The sequence below is a fragment of the Dipteris shenzhenensis genome, chromosome 9 (assembly GCF_047967505.1).
Source record: "Dipteris shenzhenensis isolate YYH24624 ecotype China chromosome 9, Dip_SZ_1.0, whole genome shotgun sequence".
Taxonomy (NCBI): Eukaryota; Viridiplantae; Streptophyta; class Polypodiopsida; order Gleicheniales; family Dipteridaceae; genus Dipteris; species Dipteris shenzhenensis.
In genome coordinates, this window is record NC_141604.1 from 1,474,616 (window position 1) to 1,497,388 (window position 22,773).

The window sequence follows — 22,773 nt, forward strand, 5'->3', positions numbered from 1 at the left end:
ACCGATCATCTCTCTCTCTCTCTCTCTCTCTCTCTCTCTCTCTCTCTCTCTCTCCCCACACACACACACACACACCTCAAACCCAAATTATGTTTAAGAAAAAGTATGGCTCTCTATTGATACTGAAGGATGTTTACATGTGGGTGGGTAATAAATCAAACAAAAGAAGTCCATATGCCCAATATATCACCAGTCAGAAACTTGACCAGATTGTCTATTGTATTGTATCTCAATGGACTTCTTTTACAATGTTGCTTCTCAAAGTCAACAAATTGTGAAAGCTACGCATGGACAAACAATGGTTGGTACTTCAGCTGGGCTGTATGCACTGTTCTTAACACTTTATTTGAGAACTTTCACGTGGGCATTTAGTCAACAGCTATGCGCAAGAATGTGATGGCAATCATTGAGTGTCTACAACGTCATGTAGGGAAGAAATTACCTTTTGTGGAGCCAAGAACAATGCTACGTACATCCAGGAGAAAAAGTATACAGACCAGATAAGATGGGAGTAGAAGCAATGTTCAAGCCTTTAACACTTGTTTGGAAATGATGGGCTGATATTTGCAAACACGACAGAACCGTGCTCATAGATGATAGTCCTTACAAAGGGTGTATTAGCCCTGTAGGGTACTATATTTTTCCAACAACATTCAATTGTGATCATAAGAATTCAGTTTTGATTATTGAGCGTCTACCCTTCTTGTTCGTCTGGAGGTAGTAGCGGATGTGCGTGAAGTGATAAACTTTGAGAGATATGGTCAATCACCGGTGGAATTTGGACACCCTTTGTATCCCCATTGCATGAATGTAATTATTGAATGGAGTGCAATCAATAGTGAGGGAGAGCAAGATACTTCTTCGACCAACTCCAACATTAGAGGTGTTGAGGACGAAAAGGGTGTGACTTAAAATCCCGAAGCCCCATCTAATATACAAACAAAGTTTTTAGGTATTTCTCAAAATCCACCTATTTACTTAAGTTCATCAGTAGTGTCTAAGTTGAGAGGCATTACTCGTGTGTCTACTTTAAAATACATGGATGCCATGCACATTGCTCAACAATTGGGATATGACAAACCATTCATTAATGGTGTTGCAGCAAAGCAATATATAGGACAACTCCAAAGGTTTTGTTCACAACAATGATTAATGGACTATATTCAAGTGTGATGTATAATGTATCTTCTATAGTGGATCATTTTAATGCAATAATATATTGTATTGATTGCATTCTTGCATTTGTTATTCTTACTAGATTGGAAGACAGGAAAAGGAGAAGTATGTGTGCTATGCAAATATACTATTGATCATGATAAATTCAAACCATCTACCTTACCACTCCAAGCTCATGAGAAATTCTATGTGAGGGGGATTCCCTTCATGATTGATGATTCAACAATTACTAGAGATGGCCTTGGCTTATTTGCTCTCAAACCCATCGAGATTGGAAAAACTATTCTAAGATACAGAGGACCAAAGTACAAATATTCTAATTGGAGGACTCTATGCTCGTTAAATCATCGAGCATTAAGGTACTCTATTGTTGAGGACCTAGGAGTTGATGGTGAAGAGAATCAAGTATACATTGTTGGTGACGTACATGATGGTAATGTGGGAGGCTATATAAACAATTGTAGAGACTGCATGGACTATGAAAATGTATGCTATGTGTACTCATCCACCCTAGAATCATGTTATTCTTGTGAGTTTAACAATGAGGCTGCATATGGAACCTTACTTTACAAACAACTCGTGATATTGATATAGGGAAGAACTATTTGCAAACTACGAGTTTTAATTAAATTTTAAATGTTGTCACTGATTTTGGTAAGAAGGATCATTGCTACAATTCTTTCCTGTTGTAAAGATTACAGATAGATGTAGCATCTATTAGGCATGAATTGTGGGATTTGAATTTTTTCTAAACACTCATTTGTGCGTATAAGCTCACATGCAATTCTAAATGCACTACTTTTCTCTATTTAATCTATAAGATGTGGAAAGAAACTAATTATTTTAGTACTTTAGTTTATGTTTTGTATCTTCTAAATGAGAAAATTCTATATTGAAAATTTTGTAAATTCTAAAATAGGACTTGCGAGATTCTCAAATTTTCCAATACGGTGTTTTTTGCTCAATTTTTACTCGATGAATTGTAGTTGATTATCTGGATGGCACCACCGGGCTTCCAGCCACCGTGGTGGCTCGAAATACTTTTGCCCTCATTTTATATTTACTACAGTAAGTACTAAAATACCAATAAAGCAAAACTATAATTTTCTTGGTTTAGGACCAAAATAGTGAATAGCTCTAACGATCCACCGTTGTGTGGTTGCATGGAGATACATCTAAAAATATATAATTAAACTTTCAAAAAATGCAATTGACGATACAACCCTTAAGGGGTCCCCTCTAAGAACAAGGGCCATACCAACATGCATTATATAATATCTAGGATGCCACTAGACAGATATAGCATGTCGATATGATCCTTGTCCCTAAAAGGGACCCCTCTATGACTATATCGTCAATTGCATTTTGCTTGGTTGCACAAGGAAATACATTTTCCTTGGTATACAAAGATATAACTCCAAGAACCACCGCGGTGGCTGTCATAGATCTCCTTTTGTTTACCAGTACGCTGGTCGTCATAGACCTCCTTCTGTAATACGTAAAAATAGGTAATGGAGCTATAGCTTCAAGAATCAGTGCAGTGGTCACTCTAAGATAACCTTGAATTTCGGACGATGATAGGTCGTCAGGCCAGAGACTACACTGAGGCGATATTTAGAATGATAGATTGCGTCTCATTACTACATCAAAAATCAACACGAAGGTCTTTCCAAGCCAACCTATGATTTGCATAGGTGTAATGCCCAGTGGCAGGTAGTAAAGCTACAACAAAAGGCTACGTGATGATAAGTGGTCAAACCAAAGATTGCTGCATTGCATTGGTGTTCAGAATGAAAGATTGGGTCTCATTATTATGCCAAGAACCAACGCGATGATCTCTCCAAGCCAACCTTAAATTTTAATTATCTGAATGGGTGCGCTGCTTAGTGACAGATGGCAAAGCTGCAGCAAAAGGCTATGCGATGATAGATGATCAAGCCAGAGATTGCACTGCGTGAAGCAATGCACAAATGCACGATGTAGTACAGAGCTACCCCATGTCGAGCTCTGCTATATTTAGAATAAATAGATTGTCTTATTATTACGCCAGTGCGACATCATGACGTAAAAATCAAAATTAGACCCATGAGCACGTTGCCTCGCATCCCAAAATGGCCCCGAAAATAGTTTCGCGATTGACTGCACCCAAGCAAATGGTGACCCTATTAGAATGCGAGGCTTGGTTGAAGATACAAATATTGATGTAAATACAACCTCTTGAATAATTTATCATGGATAGAGATTTTCTTTCATTGTCGATAAACTTCTATTTGCATAATGACATTTCATGTTTTGACTTCATGTTGATTATATGAAGTTATTTTAACCCAAACTTACTATGGAAGTTCTCAACATTTTTATCTTTCAAAATATCAAAAGTACAAACTAATATTTTTATGGGAGGTACTTTTTGTAAAAGAAATTAGTAATCTTAGTATTGATATAGATGCCAATATTGCTATCAGAATAATCACAGTTGACTGTGGGATATAGTAATGTAAATATATGTGCCTATATCGATACATATTCCGACAACAACTTGGCTACTTTCTGTGACGAAATATACTTCTTTAGTTCAAAAAAAAATCTCTACTTAAAGCCCAAATATGGATCAAAAGACAAGGCATGTAAGAAAAGAGCAATCTTTATGTGTACTACAACAATGATAGTAGCTATGATTGAGATGGAGCACAAAATCACAATCTTACATAGCATCATGTAACAATGAAGGTGTAAGAGTTCTAGAGATTAATTTAGCCAAATGATCAATTATAACAATGATAGTAGCTCTGATTAAGATGGAGCACCAATCACAATCTTATATAGCGTTTATGTAACAATGAAGTTGTAAAAGCTTAAGGACAGGCGAATTGAGTTCTATAGATGAATTTAGCAAGCCGAATGATCAAACTATTGCTGCTATAGAGGAAGAGATCCTAAAAATAATGAGCAAGATGAAGTAACAGTCAACCTTATGGTATACAGCTGAGCTGAAGGAAGTAACCTTACGGTGTATAGCTGAGCTGAAGGAAGCGTGTCTTGTTAAATTACGTAGTGGGAATTTGTGGATAAATGTTGGATTTTATACTAGAGGGAGTATGGGCTAAGTGTGGAACAAGGTTGCCAAGGTCTGGCGATGGGCTGTGTCATTGTAACAAGCCCATGAGATATGGCCCTCACCAGGCAGCTCATGCAAGAAGACTTTGTTCGGCAGCTGCTTCTCGACCCACTGTTGCATTCTCAGAGGGACCAGCCTATCCTTGTCTCCTTGCCATATGTGGATCTCCCCTTGGAACACATCTCCTACCTCCTTGATCTCAAACCCCCAGTCCCTATTCATCAGCTGCAAGTCCTTTGCCACCCCAAACCCCTCGTGGTACTTGAGCGCCTCCACATAGTCCCTGCCATCACACAAACCATACAAACCATTTGCCACGAAATTATGCCTCTACTCAGAACTGTACACATAAGCAGATCCCTCTTCTAAGGGTGGGTGCAACCTTGTACAGCTCTTCTTTATTGCAAGCTTCTGTTTTATAGGACTATGGTTAGACCTTGCAAAGCAGGTTGATCCTGGCTGTACAAGATTTTCTCAATGGTGGACTTTAGACAAGGGGCCTTTAGCGAGATGTAGAAAGATTTTTCTTCACTTGCTTCCTTACCTGGCCATCTGCTCCCCTACACCGGGCCTCTGCAGACATTTCCAGTCCTCAGGAGAGAGACCTTTAGCGATGTCCTCGGAGGGACCTTTAGAGAGACTGCGGCTCAACAATTTTGCATACCACTGGAACGCTATGAACGGCAGCAACCTCGCAATAGAGGTGAGGGCCCGTTCTGTCATAGTATAAGAAGCAAGCATCGCTGTTCGATCCTCTTTGCAGATACCCTGAGTCATTACAAAATGGTAAAGCTAAATCAGGCTCTGATGGTTCCTGTATAAACTTCGGCAAATGACCCGAAGATTGAACCACAGCTTGCAGAGAAGGACCAAGAAACATGAGCTGAAGAGCCAACGTAAATACTATAACTTCCCTAAGATTGAGACACAGCTTGGAGAGAAAGGCCAGGTGAAGAGTCAACATAAATTCTACAATATCCGAAACGGAAAAGACTATAACTTCCTGAATCATTACAAAATGGTAAAACCCAAAGATGGAGCCACAGCTTGGAGAGAAAGACCGGGTGAAGAGTTAACATAAATTCTATAGCATCCGAAAGGGACTAGACTAGGTCGTACTGGTGCGAAAATTGGCCTCCCGTATGATGAAGTCTGAGACGCTGGCAAAATGCAAAATGACACAAAATTGCCTGCAGACCCACCTTCCATGAGAAGTTGCCAACAGGAGACCACATGGCTATGCCTGCAATGCGTTCGGGTATGTGGCGTGCGGCAGCCCAGCAGAAGGCTCCACCCATTGAAAGACCCAGCAACCACACTTTCTTGCCCAATTCTAAAGCATCGATGATCTCTTCGAGATCCTTAGCGGCAGACTCAAATGTCTGTGAGTAATGCGGATCGCTTTGCCCGTATCCAGGCCTGTCTATTGCCACAAGCCGTACTCCAAATTCCTTCAACGTTGCTTCGGAGATTCCTGTCCATGACCATGTACCAACATCCAGAAAGTGAGAACAAAGAAAACATTCACACTCTGGAGACCATGCCAGTGGATCATATGCCTTTCTAAAGCTCTTTTCTCGAGTAGCCCATCAACAAGAAACATCTAATATTTGCAAGTCTGTATGCTGTTAATCCAGCAGGAGACCTGGCATAGCAGAGAGGCGGCAACACATGATGCCATGCAAGGCGAGGAGGGAGCGTTGCGCGGTGCCGTCGATGCAACCGAGTTCCATGTAAGCGATGCGACGGTTATCGTAAGGAAGGTGGACGAATTTCACGTGCTCCGTTTCGTGAGGTTCGAATTTCACCTGCGCGGCCATGATTTCTGCTGCTGGCAACAACTCGTTTCGACTACACAGCAAGGCTGCGAGATGATTTGATCGCTCTCTACCACTACTGCAGCATTGTAAGCAATCTATTAAGTATATAGATTTGATCGCTCTCTACCACTATTGCAGCATTATAGTATATACATTTATATAGCATCACGGCCAACCCTTTATGACTTTGAGTAGAGCCTAGGCATTCACAGTATTCTATTAGCTAACGCTTTTGGTGAGACCAAAACCCTCGAGCTAGATTGGCCCACTCTATTACATAACACATTGAATTAAAAGCAAGCTCATTTTGAAAAGTTTTCTATGAGATAGAGAGAGAAGCTCTCAAGGAGGAGAATGAGGCCATGCCTCTGAACAATGGAGCAAAAGCAAAACTTCCTTTCCTTTATGACTTTGGAGGCCCCTTTCCTCTCCTAGTCCCAATGTTAAAACACTAACGTGTCATTGATTAGAAAACCAAGAGCAATATAATTGGCTTTCTATTGTTTCACATTTACATCCACCTAATGGTGTGAGTGTTTGGCCTTTTTGTCCACTTGTTTATACATTATTTAAGGGTAAGGCTAGCCCCACAAGGATGGGAGGCTTATTAAGCTAGGCCCACCTAAGGTAACCCTATTTTAAATAGGGTATTTTATTAGAAAATGCATGTGCTAAGAGAGTAAAAAACTATCTAGAAATAGTGGTATCTACTTTCATTAGACACTCCGCACACTTCTATTCTCCCCCCAAGCTTAACACATTTCACGATCTTGCTTCAAAGCTATAGTGTCATCTATTTTCATTACCGGCATTGACTTCCATTAGGCACTACACACTTAGATTCTCCCCCAAGCTGACTCAAATTTCAAAATCTTGCTTCAAAGCTGTTTTGTCATTATGCCTATGAAATTTTAGTAGAAATATGTGTGTGAGAATTGTTTTCAAAGTGCTATCTAATAGCATTGATAGGACCATTAGATGCTTCCCATCTTCCATCCACCTAAACATTCTATGGTATGACACCTTCCTTCTTAAAGAAAAGATATAATACCAAATGCACCTTGAAAAAATCGATTCTCCATTCCAAATGATCCTTGTTTAAATGTATGATATCACTAGAGGATCGCGTGCTCATTACGTGAATTAACATGAGAACATAATTAACTGATGTAATATGCATCGTAGCCAAATGAAGTTTTAATTATTAGACTACTTTAAAATATGTATACAAGAGGAGTATCTTCAATGTAGGAGGCTAATTGTATGCATACATTAGGGGAGTTTCTAAATTACCTTAAACCAAACAAAGGGTTTTTATCGAGGACCTTAAATGGAGGTAACTTGGGGCATTCCTTATAGAGTGACCATCAAGGACTTCTTATCACAGTAATAGACAAAGTGTTAACAACATTAAGTTTGCGTATCTAACTATATCAATTTGATATTCTAATTCAAATTGATATACTTGCTTCATATCCTTTAAATATGTGCCTAAAAGACCCAATCAAGGGAAACTTTGATATTCTAATTCAAATTGATATATTTGCTTCATATCCTTTAAATATGTGCCTAAGAAACCCAATCAAGGGAAAAAAGGACCTTGTATCAATTAACATACCATCCCATTTAAACTTCAAAGTGCCAAATTCCAATCATTTGTAACTTCTAAATACTAATAGAACTTGTTAAGTTAAATTAACATGTATATCTCTCCACAATACCCATGCTAGTGGTCAAGTTTTAAAAGGGACACAGTCCACTAATGGAATTGAAAAAAGCTTTAATTTTTCATATCGAAAGCCGCTCTTCATGAGTGCACATATTGTCTTAGATATTTCTTTAGGACATTACCCCTCAAATGTTAGGTCCCAATTGCTTAATTCTTGCAACCACTCGATCTTATATCTTTTATCCATACTCGTGGGTGCCTATAAAAGTGTGGTGGTCATTAAAGTTAAATTCTCAAAAAAGGCTCAATGACGCACATTGGGTGGACCTAATATTTGGGTGATCAAAAAACATTTCCTTGTAAAGTCACCCATAGGCCTCATTTGAAACTGTGGTGGCACATCACACATATTTTTCTTTCATTTTCAATATGTTTCCTTTCTACACTCCTAGGTAAGGATGCCTTTTCATGTATAGGGACTAGATTGAAAAGACTCATGTGCATTTTGAAAACACTCCCATCAATTTCCATCCCCTTAAGAATCTACAATGACTCTTGAGTGTAGGGACATGCAATCATGATTCCATTTACATGATTTATTCACCAATTTTTGCTTTTCCCTCCATATAAAAAGATTATAAACCAAGCTATTTCAAAAGAATGTATATGGTGTCACCTTTGATTATTCCAAGATCTCACTATTTACTCAATTTTAAATTATGCATGCAAGCATCTTCTAACATTTTCAAGCAATGATTTTGGCATGTCAACATCTATAAAATATATATGTGCCCAATTTTTCAACTACTTAAGATGTCCACATATCTTTTCAAATGCAATTTTCTCCATTAGTGAAAAGGGATGCTCCCTTGCATTACAAATTCATAGTTATATATGCTAGCATTATAATCTACTTTTAATTCCACCTAATCAATCTTTTTTTCCTAATGAAGTGATCTCCCCAAGGAACACCACAAAAAAGTGTTCACATCTAAGCTATCATGCCTTTATTGCCTAGTGCTTATAACAGAATTTCCTTGCCTAGAAATGAAGTTCCAATACTATAAATATAAACACAACATTATAAATAGACATAGTGCCCATAATAGAATTTCCTTACCGAGAATGAAGCTCTAATACTATGAATATGAACATAAAATATAAGAAACCATGTGAACATAGATTTTACATTAAACATCATGAGGATTGGGAACTTATCCATCATAGTCATACAAAAATTGAAAACATTGATAATGGAAGGATAGCACTACAAAACCACATTGTCAATGAATTTTTGGTAGGAAACATGCCAATACTATTTTTACATTCAATAATATCATGTGGATGATGGGAACAAATATATGATGTTAGACTGAAACTATACCAACACCACAAAAGAGTCATGTTGTGGTAAAAACATTGTCATGCAATTTGAACCTTCACTCAAAAGTGACCCTTTGATACATTAAATTATTAAATGTGAATATATTTTATCTAGTATGTTTGTTACGTTGTATAGCAAGACTCTAGATATTATGATTCAATAAAATGGTTTTGCATTAAATTGATTGATATTAAATACCAAATGTTCGCCAAATTCATGTTGAAAACTAAGTAAATAAGTTTAAGTGACTATTCTTTGGCACTTAGGAGGCCATAATTTATTTACTTTTTCCTAATCTTTTTTGGAATATATTACTTCTAGGTTAACTCTCCAATGCAACGATCAACAATAGAAGCAAGGGGGACCTTTAATTTTCTCTAGAACTCTTTTTTCCTTTCACATATGAAAATTTGAGAAAGCTTAAAAACAAGCTCTCAAGATAATAACAATATTTTTCATAAAAAGAGCTATCATATCCCAAATTGTTGATGAACTTGTTAATCAAAGTAACCACGGATCTATGATACAAGTACGAATTTAGGCACAAGGGTAGCAATCCCTCTAGATAACAACCCAAATATTCAAAATAAGATGAAACAAGAACATATAGATTCTAGAGTTGAGGTCAAGAGTTGAGGTCAACGACCTTCTCATAGAGTGGTCAACTATACATCTTGCACTTTTGAACAAATTTTGAACTAAAAACTTGACTCTTGATGGATGGCCTTTCATCATATTTATGTACTCTTGTGTGAATCAACTCCATTTATGGAAGTAAATTTTCTTGATTTATAAGCTTCCAACAAGGTGTCTTTACATGAAATCATGATGTAAGTAAAAGCCCTTTTAATTAAAGAAAGCACAATCCCCCTTGAATGAGTATACACTACTAGAAAAAGTGTCCCCCTATTGGAATAGTTAGTATTACTATACCATGGTGTGTATGAGTTATCAAAGCTCCAATACTCTTTGTTATCTCCTTCTCTTATGAGCATTGAGAGAGAGTTCCTTATATTGTGAACATTGAGAGTTAGCTCTTACTCTACTTTATCTCCTTCTCTTATGATCATTGAGAGACTTATTTCTTTCTCTTGTGATCCTTGAGAGCTAGTCTTATGGGGTTGAGTTGGACAAAGTGATAAGAATGCAAAGAGCTTGAGAAAGGAGAAGAAGAGTGCAAAACTATTCATTTCATCCTAGATATTCCATAGTTGGATTTTCACCTTGAGGCAAGTTTTGGGAGCATTTATAAAACACATCAAGACTTTGGAATTGAAGTACCTTTCATGAATTGTGGCATTTGAAATTGAAATTGAACTCCCTTTCATGAAGCTAAAGTATGTGTAGCCCACATTATTCCTTTTTCATTTTTTTCAATGTATGTAGGAATTTCTTTAAGAACAAGTGTTACGAGCTAAGGATTTCATTTTAGCCAATAAGGCTCTTCCCAAAAAGACAAACTCGCATCAAGGTTGGGGACTGATGGTGCCCTATTACAATTCTTAATACCTCATATAAGTTGATAGCTAAAGCACTGGCCACTAGGATTTGAGAAGTCTGTCGTAGATCAAGGCTCATCAAAGGTCATGACATTTTTTACAACATTCTAACGTCTCGCTTACATCATATCATGCCATGAATGCTGGTTAGAAGGTAATCCTCTATGGCTTTGAACTTGATAACACTTATGATAGAGTGAGGTGGGATTTGATTCTTGCTATGCTAGAGTGTCTAGGGTTTGGGGAAGGTTTCACTAGGATGGTCACCACCCTATTTGGCAATGTCCCAACCATCCTTTGTCTCTATGGTGGTGTCGTAGGTACTTACTCCTAGGTTACTCCTTTAGGGCACTCAATCTGCCAGGGCTATCCCTTAGCATCCCTTTTGTTTCTCTTTGGTTTGCAATATGCACTATTCCATTTATCCACTGGATCAAACTTTATGTGTCTTAAGGTTGGATCAAAGGTATGGCCCTTCCCTCGAGTGGTCAATTAGTCATGCAACTCTTCACCAATGACATAGCCACTTTCTTTGTCAAGGAGGAGGCCATTGTAAATAGCCTCATGGAAGTGATGGATAGGTTTTTTCATGCCTCTAGGTCTCACTGTAGCCTAGCCAAAATGTTCGTGTTAAGGACCAACTCAAATCCGCCATCGCCAATCTAGGTAAGTTCCTTGCCAATCAACTCGATCCGGAGAGGAGGAGTAGTCAGATATTTAGGAGCCCTGTTGGGTATGGGATTCACGATCAAGCAAATATTTAACTGGTTCATGGACAAGATCAAGGGTAAATTGAAGGCTTGGCATTGGTCTCCAATTGAGCTAGAATGCAAGACTACTAGTTATTCAACGTGTGCTTTTTGCCACTTCGATATACCTAGCAACCATCTGGAAATTCTCTAAAACTAACTAGAAAGAGTTTGAACGATTGTTGGAAGACTTTCTTTGCGTCAAATACAGTGGGAAGAGGAAACTCCACCACATTCCATGGGAGCCCCTTAAGTCTCCAAAGCTTTAGGAAAGGCTTGGAATCCCACATGTAAGGCTATGAAACCAGACCCTAATCTGTAAAATACTATCTTGCCTATTTCATGGGCATTATCTATGGGTTGATTTACTGAAGGACCTAATAGAAAAAGGTCGGGGTCAAGGGGTGGGCTCCTAGAATGATATGTCTTGGTATGATCGACTAGTCTCAGGATTTCTAGATAAGGTGGTCGGTTTGGCCTTAGCTGCAATTTTGGTAGCAGCTTGGAAAGAAGGGGCAAAACTCCTTCAGTGGAAAGGACATAGTGGTCTCAAGGGTGATGCAAGTCTTCTTGAATAAATTTGGTGAAGCTTGGCCATCCAGGATGTACCCTTTGGCTTATATGATGTTGCAAGAGCACAGAGCTTATTCCGTAAAGGGGTGAGAAGGTGGATTGACCTTTGGGATATGAATTTTGTAGAGTAGCTCTCAGTGGATCGAATAGCATAACAGATTCCCCCAAGCCTTGGTGAGAAGGATTCACTTTAGGCTGTGTTGGATTGCATTTGAGAGGGCTTGCCAACTAACACAGTTGCCTCACCACTGCAATGGAGGGGAGATCAATGGGTAATGGGAGAAATGCATCTCAAGAAGCTCTCAGCCAAGGTGGCCTCTCATCAGTGAATGCTATGTAATGCTGTGGATCTGGTGACTTGACCAAGATATCCAGGGCGGGCTAGGCATGGTGGTCCCAAAGGCAGAGGACAATCTGCAAGAGCTATGTTTTCGGCAAGGCCAAATTCCTGCTATGGAAGGTGGCTCATCAATGGCTCTTAGTTTGGGGCAAATCAGCTTTTGCCGGTGTACCCGTTGTGTAACAAATCCCTTGAATTTGTGAGACATTTACTTTGGCACTGCCCAATCACCTAACGTTTGGTACAAAGTCGAGAGAGCAGTGCGTGAATCTATTGGTATCATAACTAAGTTTTACCTAGGACCAGAGAGGATGGTGCTACCTATTGAGGACACCCAAATCCCATCAACGTTGGTGGCTTGCTAGGCATACATCCAAGGGGGTTGTTGGTGGTGGCAGTGTGGGAGTTCCGCAACAATATAGTCTTCAATCATGGTAAGGGTGATGACAACAAAGTGGTTGTGATTTTGATTTTGGTAAAAGGTATTCAAAGAGACTGGGTTGTCCCACAAGGCTCAAGTTGTTAGCAAAAATCTGCACTTACTAGAGTTGCAATGCACTTGATGACATCTACCCTCAAATGGATTTTTGAGCAATACGATAAGAAGATAATTTAGAAGTTGACTTTTCTAAAAGATAAAGCCACCAATGCAACAAAGGCAGTGCAACTTGAGAAAATTTTCAATGAGGGTGCAAAAGCCAAGGTAGAGGAGGCACAAGAGCAAGCTGAGGCTGCTGTAAAAATGGTTGACATGGAAAGGCATAGAAGAGAAGAAGCAGAGAAGTGGATCAAGGAGCTTCGAGATAGGCTTGAAGAAGTCTTTGGCACCATTTGAATCTGATTGTATCCACTGGACCCATCCAAAAATGAGTAAACCTCATGCCCTACCACTTCATCTAGCATGGAATATATATATGGGAGTGGAAATGGGTCTGGCACTATAGCTGCATTCAATTTGCGGTAATCCACACAAATCTGCAGCTTCTTGTTTTTCTTGGGCACACTCTGGATCCTCGATTGGTGCAATGAATCCCACCTACAGTAGCCTCTCTAGCTTCATCTTGACTTGCTTAGCCACATGTTGATTCATGCATTAACAGTGCATTTTGGTAGGCATGGCGTCCTTCTTCAGGTTAGCTTGGTGCTGGTAAAACTTTGGGTCTAGCCCCCGCATATCGGAGTAGTCCCATGCAAACACGTCTGTAAACTCAGTCAACAGTGACACCAATTCCTTCCTGAATTCCACTTCTAGGAGTGCACTGATCTTCATGGGCTTGGAGATTCCCTCTCTTGTTCCAGGACATCTTTCATATCCAGGTCCATAGACAATAGGTCCTCCATGAGTTATAGCTGTAGTTGTAGTGACACCAAACCAGTCCCTATAGTAGTATTGTGCCAAATTTCGATGACACCGATCGTAAACAATGGCACCAAGCCTGGGTTGTTGCATAGAAACTCCCGGCGCCGGTTCATGACAAACAGCAAGCAGTTATACTGACATAAATTGTGATTGAAATTGTGAAATTCAGAATATTTTATTATTTTCTAATGGTGAAATTCAAAAATGAAAAGCAATATACGTGTTATTGTCTAATATGTGAAGTTGAGACAGTCACACTAAACAGATGTTTATTTTTTGCGAGCTTTGATTGCAAGCTTTTTCATTTTTTTGTGAGCTTTTCTTGGGCTGAGCTTGGGGGACTTTATTTTTTTGGTCATTTTTTAGAACATTATATAACAAAACTCTCGAGGGACTTCACATGATATAAGAGTCACATGTCTTGAGCAAAAATTATAACACAACCCTTGATCCGTGATCATTTGAGAAGTAAGGTCAATTGGCAAGGTTCTAGCACATGGATTTAAAGGAGTGTGAGAGCTCAAGAAAAGAGGGTAAGGTTTCAAATGGTAGATTCTTGTGTGGTTTCATGTTCAAAGTATTCCAAACATGCATTAATCTTTGAAGCGATGTAGTTACTAAAAGCATTTGACTAATTGGAAGCTTGCATATCTTCAAAGCAATCCAATGATTGGAAGGATGCATTTTTTATATGAAGGTAATCATTTCAAAATTGAATTCTAAAAAAAACCTTCAAATCATTGATCTTCAAACCAATACGATGACTAATTATAGAAGCATGCCTTCAAAGCATCTTTTTGGTCATGCATAAAAAGCATTGCATATTTGAAGGCAAGCATTCCAAACTTGCATTCCATGTAAGCACTACAACCAAGGCACACACACAAATGATGTAATAGATCTTAATCTTGAAGACCTTTCATGTCTCTTTAATCACAAGTGCCGATGAGAATATATGTAATCCTCAAACCATCTCACAGGAAAATCATGAAGATACTATTTGGGTCTCTTAAGACTAATGAAAGTCTTTATGCCAACAAGATGTCCTAGCCCCACCTAGCTCGTTGGGCTCTCTAAATCATTTCACAAAACACTTATGAAGATACTCTTTGAGGTCTCTATGGACAAGAATCTAACCTTTATGCCAATAAGTCCTCCTAGTTCTAGTTAAAAGCTACCAATTGGAAGTGTTCAATAGAAAAGTTAAACCAAAACTATTTAGTTATATAGAAATTTGACACTCTAACACAAGAAATGGCTTTGTTCATACCACTCCGATTGTTTTGACTACAAACATGACCATGTTTGGAGTCATATTGGCTGAGTTATGGCCGCGAAATAAGACTGGCTATCCAAGCCCCCCAAGCACTTATTTCGGGGGGGCTTGGATAGCCAGTCATATTTCAGCCATAATTCGGCCAATATGACTCCAAACATGGTCATGTTTGAAGTCAAAACGATCAATGTGATATGAACAAAGCCATTTCTTATGTTATAATGTCAAAATTCTAAATATTTAAAAAGTTTTTTCTCTTTGTTCATAAGAGCTTGAACTTATCATGCTACAAATGAACATAATGTTTTGCCAACCATCATTGTATATCAATAGTTTGAAGATATATACTTAGTAGTTATTAATAATCAATTATTTCCACAAAAGCATAATAAATGGTACTAAAAAGGCATCCTTATTAGCTTCACGTGAAGGGGAAGATTGTTCTAAACAAAGACAAAAAAGAGGAGCCCTAGAGCTTGGGCAAGGGCCATGCCAACAGTCGTTCCTTGATTATTTTGTGTACAAAATGGATCAATCATATGGATAGCAAAAATTCATTGAGCTACAAAAAGTTGTTTTAGAGGGAATTTGATAGAAGGAGCTTTGTGGGGCCCACAATTTCATTTCTTTTTTTTTTCACTACACAAAATTCTTACTTTAAGGCTCAAATAAAGATAGCTAGAAAACACTTAAGCTCACAAAGGTGTAGCTTTTTAGTGTTCCTTCTCATTTCTTTTTCAGGCCCGTATAGCTCCAAGACACAATCTTGGCTCTACAGACTCGCCATTGTCCATCAAATCACATCACTTAACCAGCGGTGGCGTATTGTTAACCATTATGTTAACATGCCCCCCTTCCTGATCTCGATCTAGTCCTCTGGATCATGCAATGTTCATGGTTGTTGGAGTGTTGTCAATGAAGATCATACAAAGTAGTCGTTTGTGTGCACTGGGTGGAATCTTCTTTTGGTCCATTACAGTAGAGGGATGTAGTGGCTCTTTGTTATGGAATGCTTGCTGAAAGTATAGATGAGTGATTCTTATGGAACTAGCACCTCAAGGTTCGTGTGAGCCGAATTGAGTACTTGTGACCATTCAAAGAAGGAATAAGAAAAAGTTAAAAAAAGTCTAAGGGGTAAGTTATTAGGAAAAAGGTGTTCATAGGGATTGATGTAAGATCCTAGTAGTGTTAGTGTTAGTAGAGTAAGTAAAGTGCATTCTCATGCTTCTCCTAAGTCCCATATTTTATTTGAGTAGGACTCTTAATGGATTCTCATCAGAGTATGTCTTTGTCATGCCATGTTTGAATGTCTGGAGTTGTGCATGACATTTTGTATTGCTTCTCTACATTGAAGTGCCTTCAAAATCCATTTTTTGGATTATATTTCATAGAGGGCTTTTCTTGGAAGTATTTGTGCCCAATAAGGTTGCTGCATCATGTGGAGCTTTATTTGTCTGAGTCATCAAATCGAGAGGATCTTGATAATATGCAGTATGAACCCCTAAAATGAAAACTATGGCTGAAGAGGTTTATAGGAGGGGGATTCTAGGAAAGGCTTCTAAGCTACAACTAAAAGAAACAAAAAATAAAGAAAAGAGGATAAGTAGAAGTTAGATAGTTAATGGTGATGTTAGTAAAGGAATATGAAAAAAAAGCTTTGAAGTTCACAAGAAACTCATCCAAATCCATATTGGTGTAATCACCTTCACTCTGGAGTTGAATGCATCCTCGAGAGTTGCTTGTGTAGAACCACTTATCATTCCATGTGTGAACTCAAATTCAAGACCCTGATGACTTAGACATAAGTCAGTGCCTTGTTCTGTTTTGGCTCTGTTGATGGGACTTGTTGTTGATGCTAATTGGTGTATTGACTTTGCCTAGTGTTTGTAGCTTATCTTCCCAACCAAGGAGCCATCGGGCTGATGTACTTGTGATTTGCTGAGTGTGTCGTGCTGAGGACCCAAAGAGGCTTGACCTCCTACTTTCACTTAGTCCTATTTTCACCTAGGACTCCTAGATGTGAGCAGAGTGGTAGGACTTCCACATGTTATAACTTTATTGCTCTTTATGGACACATCTAGACCTAGTAAGAACATTATTTTGTAGACCCCTAGAGTAAGTCTGATAATCACTTCGAAGGAAAGTTTCTAAGACATTACTAGAGATCTTTATCGGTGAGCATCCCGTTGGCAGCAATGTTGCTTGAAGTTCTTTGAGATCCTTGATTGCAATAGTAGGTTCTTGTGAAGCTACTCCATTCTTATTAGTAGGTTCTTGTGGATCTACTATTGGCATGTTTCTTGTTGTCAATGTTGCACCATCTAAAGATATTTTGCATGCCTATGGGCTAAAGCCATATCTTCAAAAGGGGGTTTGGGAGGGGAGGGTGATGGAGGGATATAAGATTGGGGAGGGCAAGGGACTCAAGAATTCCCTTACTAAATTGAGGAGAATTTCAAAGTCATCACAAAAGATTTCCTAGTGCTAAGACCACCTCACCCAAAACTTTCCTAATGGAATATTTATTAAACCATAGGCCAAATGGAGAACATTCATTAAATGGAGAATACCACTTGACCTAGTTAATTTGTCCTAGAATGGTGTAAGAAACATATTAATTTGACCACATGAGACCAGGCTGTAATAGGAACATTTATTAAATGGAGAGCACCACTCTAGAGTAAGATTTGGCCACAAGGAGAAAACTTTGTGAGGCCTTCCAAAAAGATTTGGCCACAAGGCGAAAACTTTGTGAGGCCTTCCAAACTGCCCTTAGGGGATGACACCTTGAACCATATGTGTGAAAGTTTAGACCTTGTGGCCAAATTTTTCAAGGGAGACAAACTCACGAAGAGTATCTCACAAGAAAATCTTGTGAATCATGATGATTTTGCCACAATGTCAAAGCTTTTCCTCGTCTTGTTTATAAGATTTGGCCACAAGGTAGAAAAATTCCCACATACACATACATATATACATATGTAGACACTTGAAAAGTTTTTGCCACAAGGTCAAAAATTTTCCATAGCTTGTTTATGAGGCTGCAAATAAAAAATTCCCTCATTCTCCATAGAGACTCGGCTCACTAGATTTGGTCACAAGGTCAAAACGTTTCCAAATCTTGTTAAGATCACCACTCTAGAATAAGATTTGGCCACAAGGCAAAAACTTTGTGAGGCCATGGGGGATGACATCTTGAACCAAAAGTTTGAAAGTTTAGACCTTGTGGCCAAAACTTTCAAGGGAAACAAACACATGAAGATTATCTTGTATAAGGTCAAACCTTCTCAAATGCTTTATAAATATGTTTACACCTTCTAATTATCATGACTACTTCACCATATGCTCAAAACTTTTCTAAGATTTGTGAGTGTGCATATGAGAGAGAGAGAGAGAGAGAGAGAGAGAGAGATTGGTAGCTTCATCGACTTCTGTGCATGCAACAACTCCATTTTCTTAAGCCCACGGGCCTTGACTAGCTCCTCCTTCTTTCTTCGTGGGTGTTGCTTGCCTTGCTGCTCGTTAGAGGCATGATAGGGAGTAGACCATGGGACGGCGTCTGTCTTCTTTGCAACTACCTCACTCTCTCATTCCGCATTCCCTCCTCCAATCATCCCTATCTTCATCGATTCCTTTTGCACGCGGCGGTGACTCCACAAGCATCCCATCACAGTTGCATTGCACATTTCCACAGGTTCCAAACCTTAAACCGCATGGAAATGCCACATGGCAGATAAGGTGGTTAGATTTCCCACTGTGGTAAAGGTTCAGGTTCACCATGGTTAGGGTCAAGTAACTATGGTAAAGATTCAGCATGGTTAGGTGTTGGTCAATTAACTATGGTTAAGTTTGCTTTGACATGGGTTAATTTAGTTCAGTTAAGAGATTGCCATGTGGCATAGTGCCACCTAAGCACATAGCCCCTTCTAAGCACAGTGTATCTACAACATGTGAATGCTCCCTGTGCCACCTCATCATGCCCCCTCTTCTCCACAGAATCTTCGACAAGGCGTAACTTGCAATCTAAGAGGAATTTGCACATGCTCCAAAAAGGAAAATTAATCAATTTTTGAGCTCTACGCGCCTATTAACTCAAATTTTTTGTATGCAATTAGACACTGCCAGATTTGAAAGTATCATCAACTGGTAAGACCTTTGCAATGGCAATACGCACCCCAACTGTTGAGAAATTCACTCGGGAAGGATTTCATACGTGGTCTACACAAATGAGGTATCTCCCGATGCATCAAAAGCTTTGGAAGACTGTAAAAGAAGACATACCCACAACACAAAATGATGCGTGGAAGAAAAAAGACGAAGCAGCACTATCACTCATTGGATTGCACTTGGGTCCAAACATAATTCATCATTTAGACTCCAAGGATCATGCTAAGGATGCATGGGATGAGTTGAACACAGTGTTTGGTGCAAAAGCCAAAAACCAAGAAATCCATCTTAAGATTGAATTCTATGGTACACATATGGGCTTCAATGAATCCATGGCACAATTTGTCAACAAAATCAAAAGCATTATGACCCAACTAGAAGGCATAAATGCAAAAGTAGGGGAGAAAGATGCACTTGCAATTCTCCTTAAAAGCATGCCTACAGAGTACAGTGCACTGACAACCACTTTGAAGAATTTGCCAGATCCAAAGTTTGAGGAATGTGTATCCTCTGTTCTTGGAAAAGAAAGAGAATTAAAGGCATCAACATCGACATCTACATCAACACGCAACAACTATAATGAAGAACAAGCACTATTCAGTAAAACATCAATGAAGTGCTACCATTGCGGAAGGATGGGTCACTATAAAAGTGACTGCAAAATGAAGAACAAACCAAAGTGTCACCATTGCAAGAAGCTGGGACACAAGGAAGAAGATTGTAGATTGAAGAACTAGCAAGTCAACTACACAACATTGTCATCAAGCCATGAGCCAAAAGGTGACATCCAGGGATGATTTTTTCATGTTAGTTTCGTTAACAAGTGAAACTTTTATACTGGTGTCGAAAGCTTGTATGCCCTAATAAAAATAAACGTTTGAAACATTCGCCAGGATTTGAAACTTTTATGTGAAAAATTTTAAAGCTTCGCCATTATTTATATATTTCACTTCAAAATTCAAAAGAAAATATACAAAATTGTGCTATATGCTATCAATATTGTGAAACTAAAAGAAATATCTCGATAAACTTTTGCTAGTTTTTTATATTAATATATAAATATAACTTCGATAAAAACATCCATGATGACATCAATGGAATGTATTGAGAAACAAAAAAAACTTGCCAACCTTGCCTATATTTTGTAAATTAGACCTGACCACCTGAGAGCAGCCATGTAAGCACCCAGGGGAGGATTTGATCTTGTAACTCACATCTGACCACCTTGCAGTAGCCAAAGGATCATGGCACCAAGGGGAGGTGTTGAGAGTTGTGGTGCCATGAGCACATGTAGAGCAAAGGTATGAGTAAAGGTATGAGCACTTGCCAACCTTGCCTATATTTTGTAAATTAGACCTGACCACCTGAGAGCAGCCATGTAAGCACCCAGGGGAGGATTTGATCTTGTAACTCACATCTGACCACCTTGCAGTAGCCAAAGGATCATGGCACCAAGGGGAGGTGTTGAGAGTTGTGGTGCCATGAGCACATGTAGAGCAAAGGTATGAGTAAAGGGCAAGCTGCCACATGGCATGGAGGAGATATCCCACATGTGAGCAAGCATATGGATGTAAGTACCCTCACCTATAAAAGGGAGGTCCATTTGAAGTAATATCAATCAAGCACTTTACACTATCTCAATATTCTCTTTATGAGTCCAAGCTAATCTATCTTGGAACCTAATTGACTTGAGTTATAGATCATGATCACTCTTAGGATTCATCCACCTTAGATTAGTGTTGTCATTAGAGTAGATTAGGGTCCATAGGAGAGCTCGGTCCATGTGTGTTAACAAAATACTCATGTAATAATGAAATAATAGATATGGAGGTAGGTGGAGATGAGGACAATAATGAAAAACTAGATTGTTGAAAAAAATATAGGCCTACATGCAAATGAAGATAGGCATGCTCATCATCATCATTTTTTTCAACATTTCTATTCAAACTAGTCAATATCATCTCTTTTTCAATTCTTTTATTCATGCTCCTCTTCCTATCTACCATGAAAATGGAGGTAAGCATGCTCATTCTCTTGGTTTTCTCAACATTTCTAATTAAACTAGTCATGGGCTTCTTCATTGCACCATCTTCCTTCTATTATTTAAGATATTTTTAGACCATTCAATGTCTTTTCTACTCCAACCATCTCCTTCCTTTGGACCTTGTTCCTTCTATTATTCATTCACCTCTCTACATTTTTTCTTATGTCTTCATCTCCAATCCATCTCCATCTCCATCTCTTTTATTATGATTACCATACATGCCTTCGTCTTCAACAACCAACTTTTACATGGTGACAAGAATGGAAAAGAAGATGGCAATTGGTTTGGTTGAAAATTTTGGGAAAGACAACAATGAACATGCAAGCTATCTTTATTTTCCTCTATTTTATGTTGTTTTTAGTCATGCACTTCTATGATCTACACCTTCTTCTTTCTCTTGTTTATGTTCTAAGATATGTTTTTATTCAAACCAGTCTCACTATCTTCTTTTTTATTTTGGTTTTCATCCCCAACCCATCTGCATATTGATCTCCATTTTTGGCATCATCAAAGATGTACTCAAAGCTATGAGCTTTTTCTATCGAGTGCTGACCTCCCCGTCTTTTAGTTCACATCTTTCCATTGAAGTCTATGGGCACTTTCTTTGAATTGACTTTATCATTAGCTTAATCTCCATCAAGTTTTATCTTCACGCCTATCTCTATCTCTTTTATTACTAAGTTGAATGGGAAGGAGGTAAAGATGATGCTAATCATAAAACAGATGGAGAAGAGGACATGAAGTTAAAGATGAGGATGATAATTCCTTCAAGGAGACATACATGATATTATAGTTTTACCTACATCACAACCTTAAATCAATCCTACATCTGCTAAGACAAAGTACATAATAACTGATGCCATGGCTGTAAAAGTAAATTGATGAAGACAAAGTATATAATAGCCGATCCCATGGCTATAAAAGTAAATTGATGAAGAAGAATATGTATGTGCTATAGACAATAACAAAGATAAGGATGATAGAGATGCATTGGAGATAAAACCAATATTAAAATAGAAGATGGCAATTGGTTTGATAAAAATTCTACAAAGATCATCAATAATAAAAGGAGGAAGGTGACGATGAAGACTCTTGGACTAAAACCAATGAAAAGGAGGTGAAAATGGAGATAGGCATGGCAATGATTTGATGTCACTAGAGGGGTACTAAGGAATTTGAAATTGGAAGCTTATATGTGATGACGATTGGCGTATCATTGAGTTTAGAGGCTTACATTCTATTTTTAATTTTATTGGAAAACATATCATAGAATATAGCCATGTGGCATAAGTTATGACTCATTAATAATTGATATGATTCAATAGGACCTATGTAATATTAGAGAGAATGAATTTGAAATCTTGAACTCAACCTCAAATCAACAATGAATTAAGTAATACATTTAACAACCTAAATTTTAATAGGTATTACAATTGTTGGGCCATGATGCCATTAGTATTTATTCTCCAATCATCTTTAATTCTAGAATTTATCCTAGGTGGCCATTGTAGACTTGACTTTCTTTGGTTAAGTTTAAAGAGTTCTCTAACCTTCTTATTGTGAGGGGTGCTCCTCATATTACCTTTTTTTTTAGGTTT

At 38.4% G+C, this 22,773-nt stretch overlaps 1 protein-coding gene across 1 annotated transcript; it reads right to left on the minus strand.

The window, feature by feature from the left end:
- Positions 1–3,914: 3,914 nt before the first annotated feature.
- Positions 3,915–6,414, minus strand: LOC147898052 (uncharacterized). The gene is made up of 4 exons (XM_087379393.1): positions 5,940–6,414; positions 5,497–5,768; positions 4,839–5,062; positions 3,915–4,577 (listed from the first exon to the last, which is right to left on the minus strand). Exons 1-4 carry the CDS (start codon positions 6,112–6,114, stop codon positions 4,280–4,282), a joined length of 969 nt encoding a protein of 322 aa, XP_087235519.1. The 5' UTR covers positions 6,115–6,414; the 3' UTR covers positions 3,915–4,279.
- Between the last annotated feature and the right edge of the window lie 16,359 nt (positions 6,415–22,773).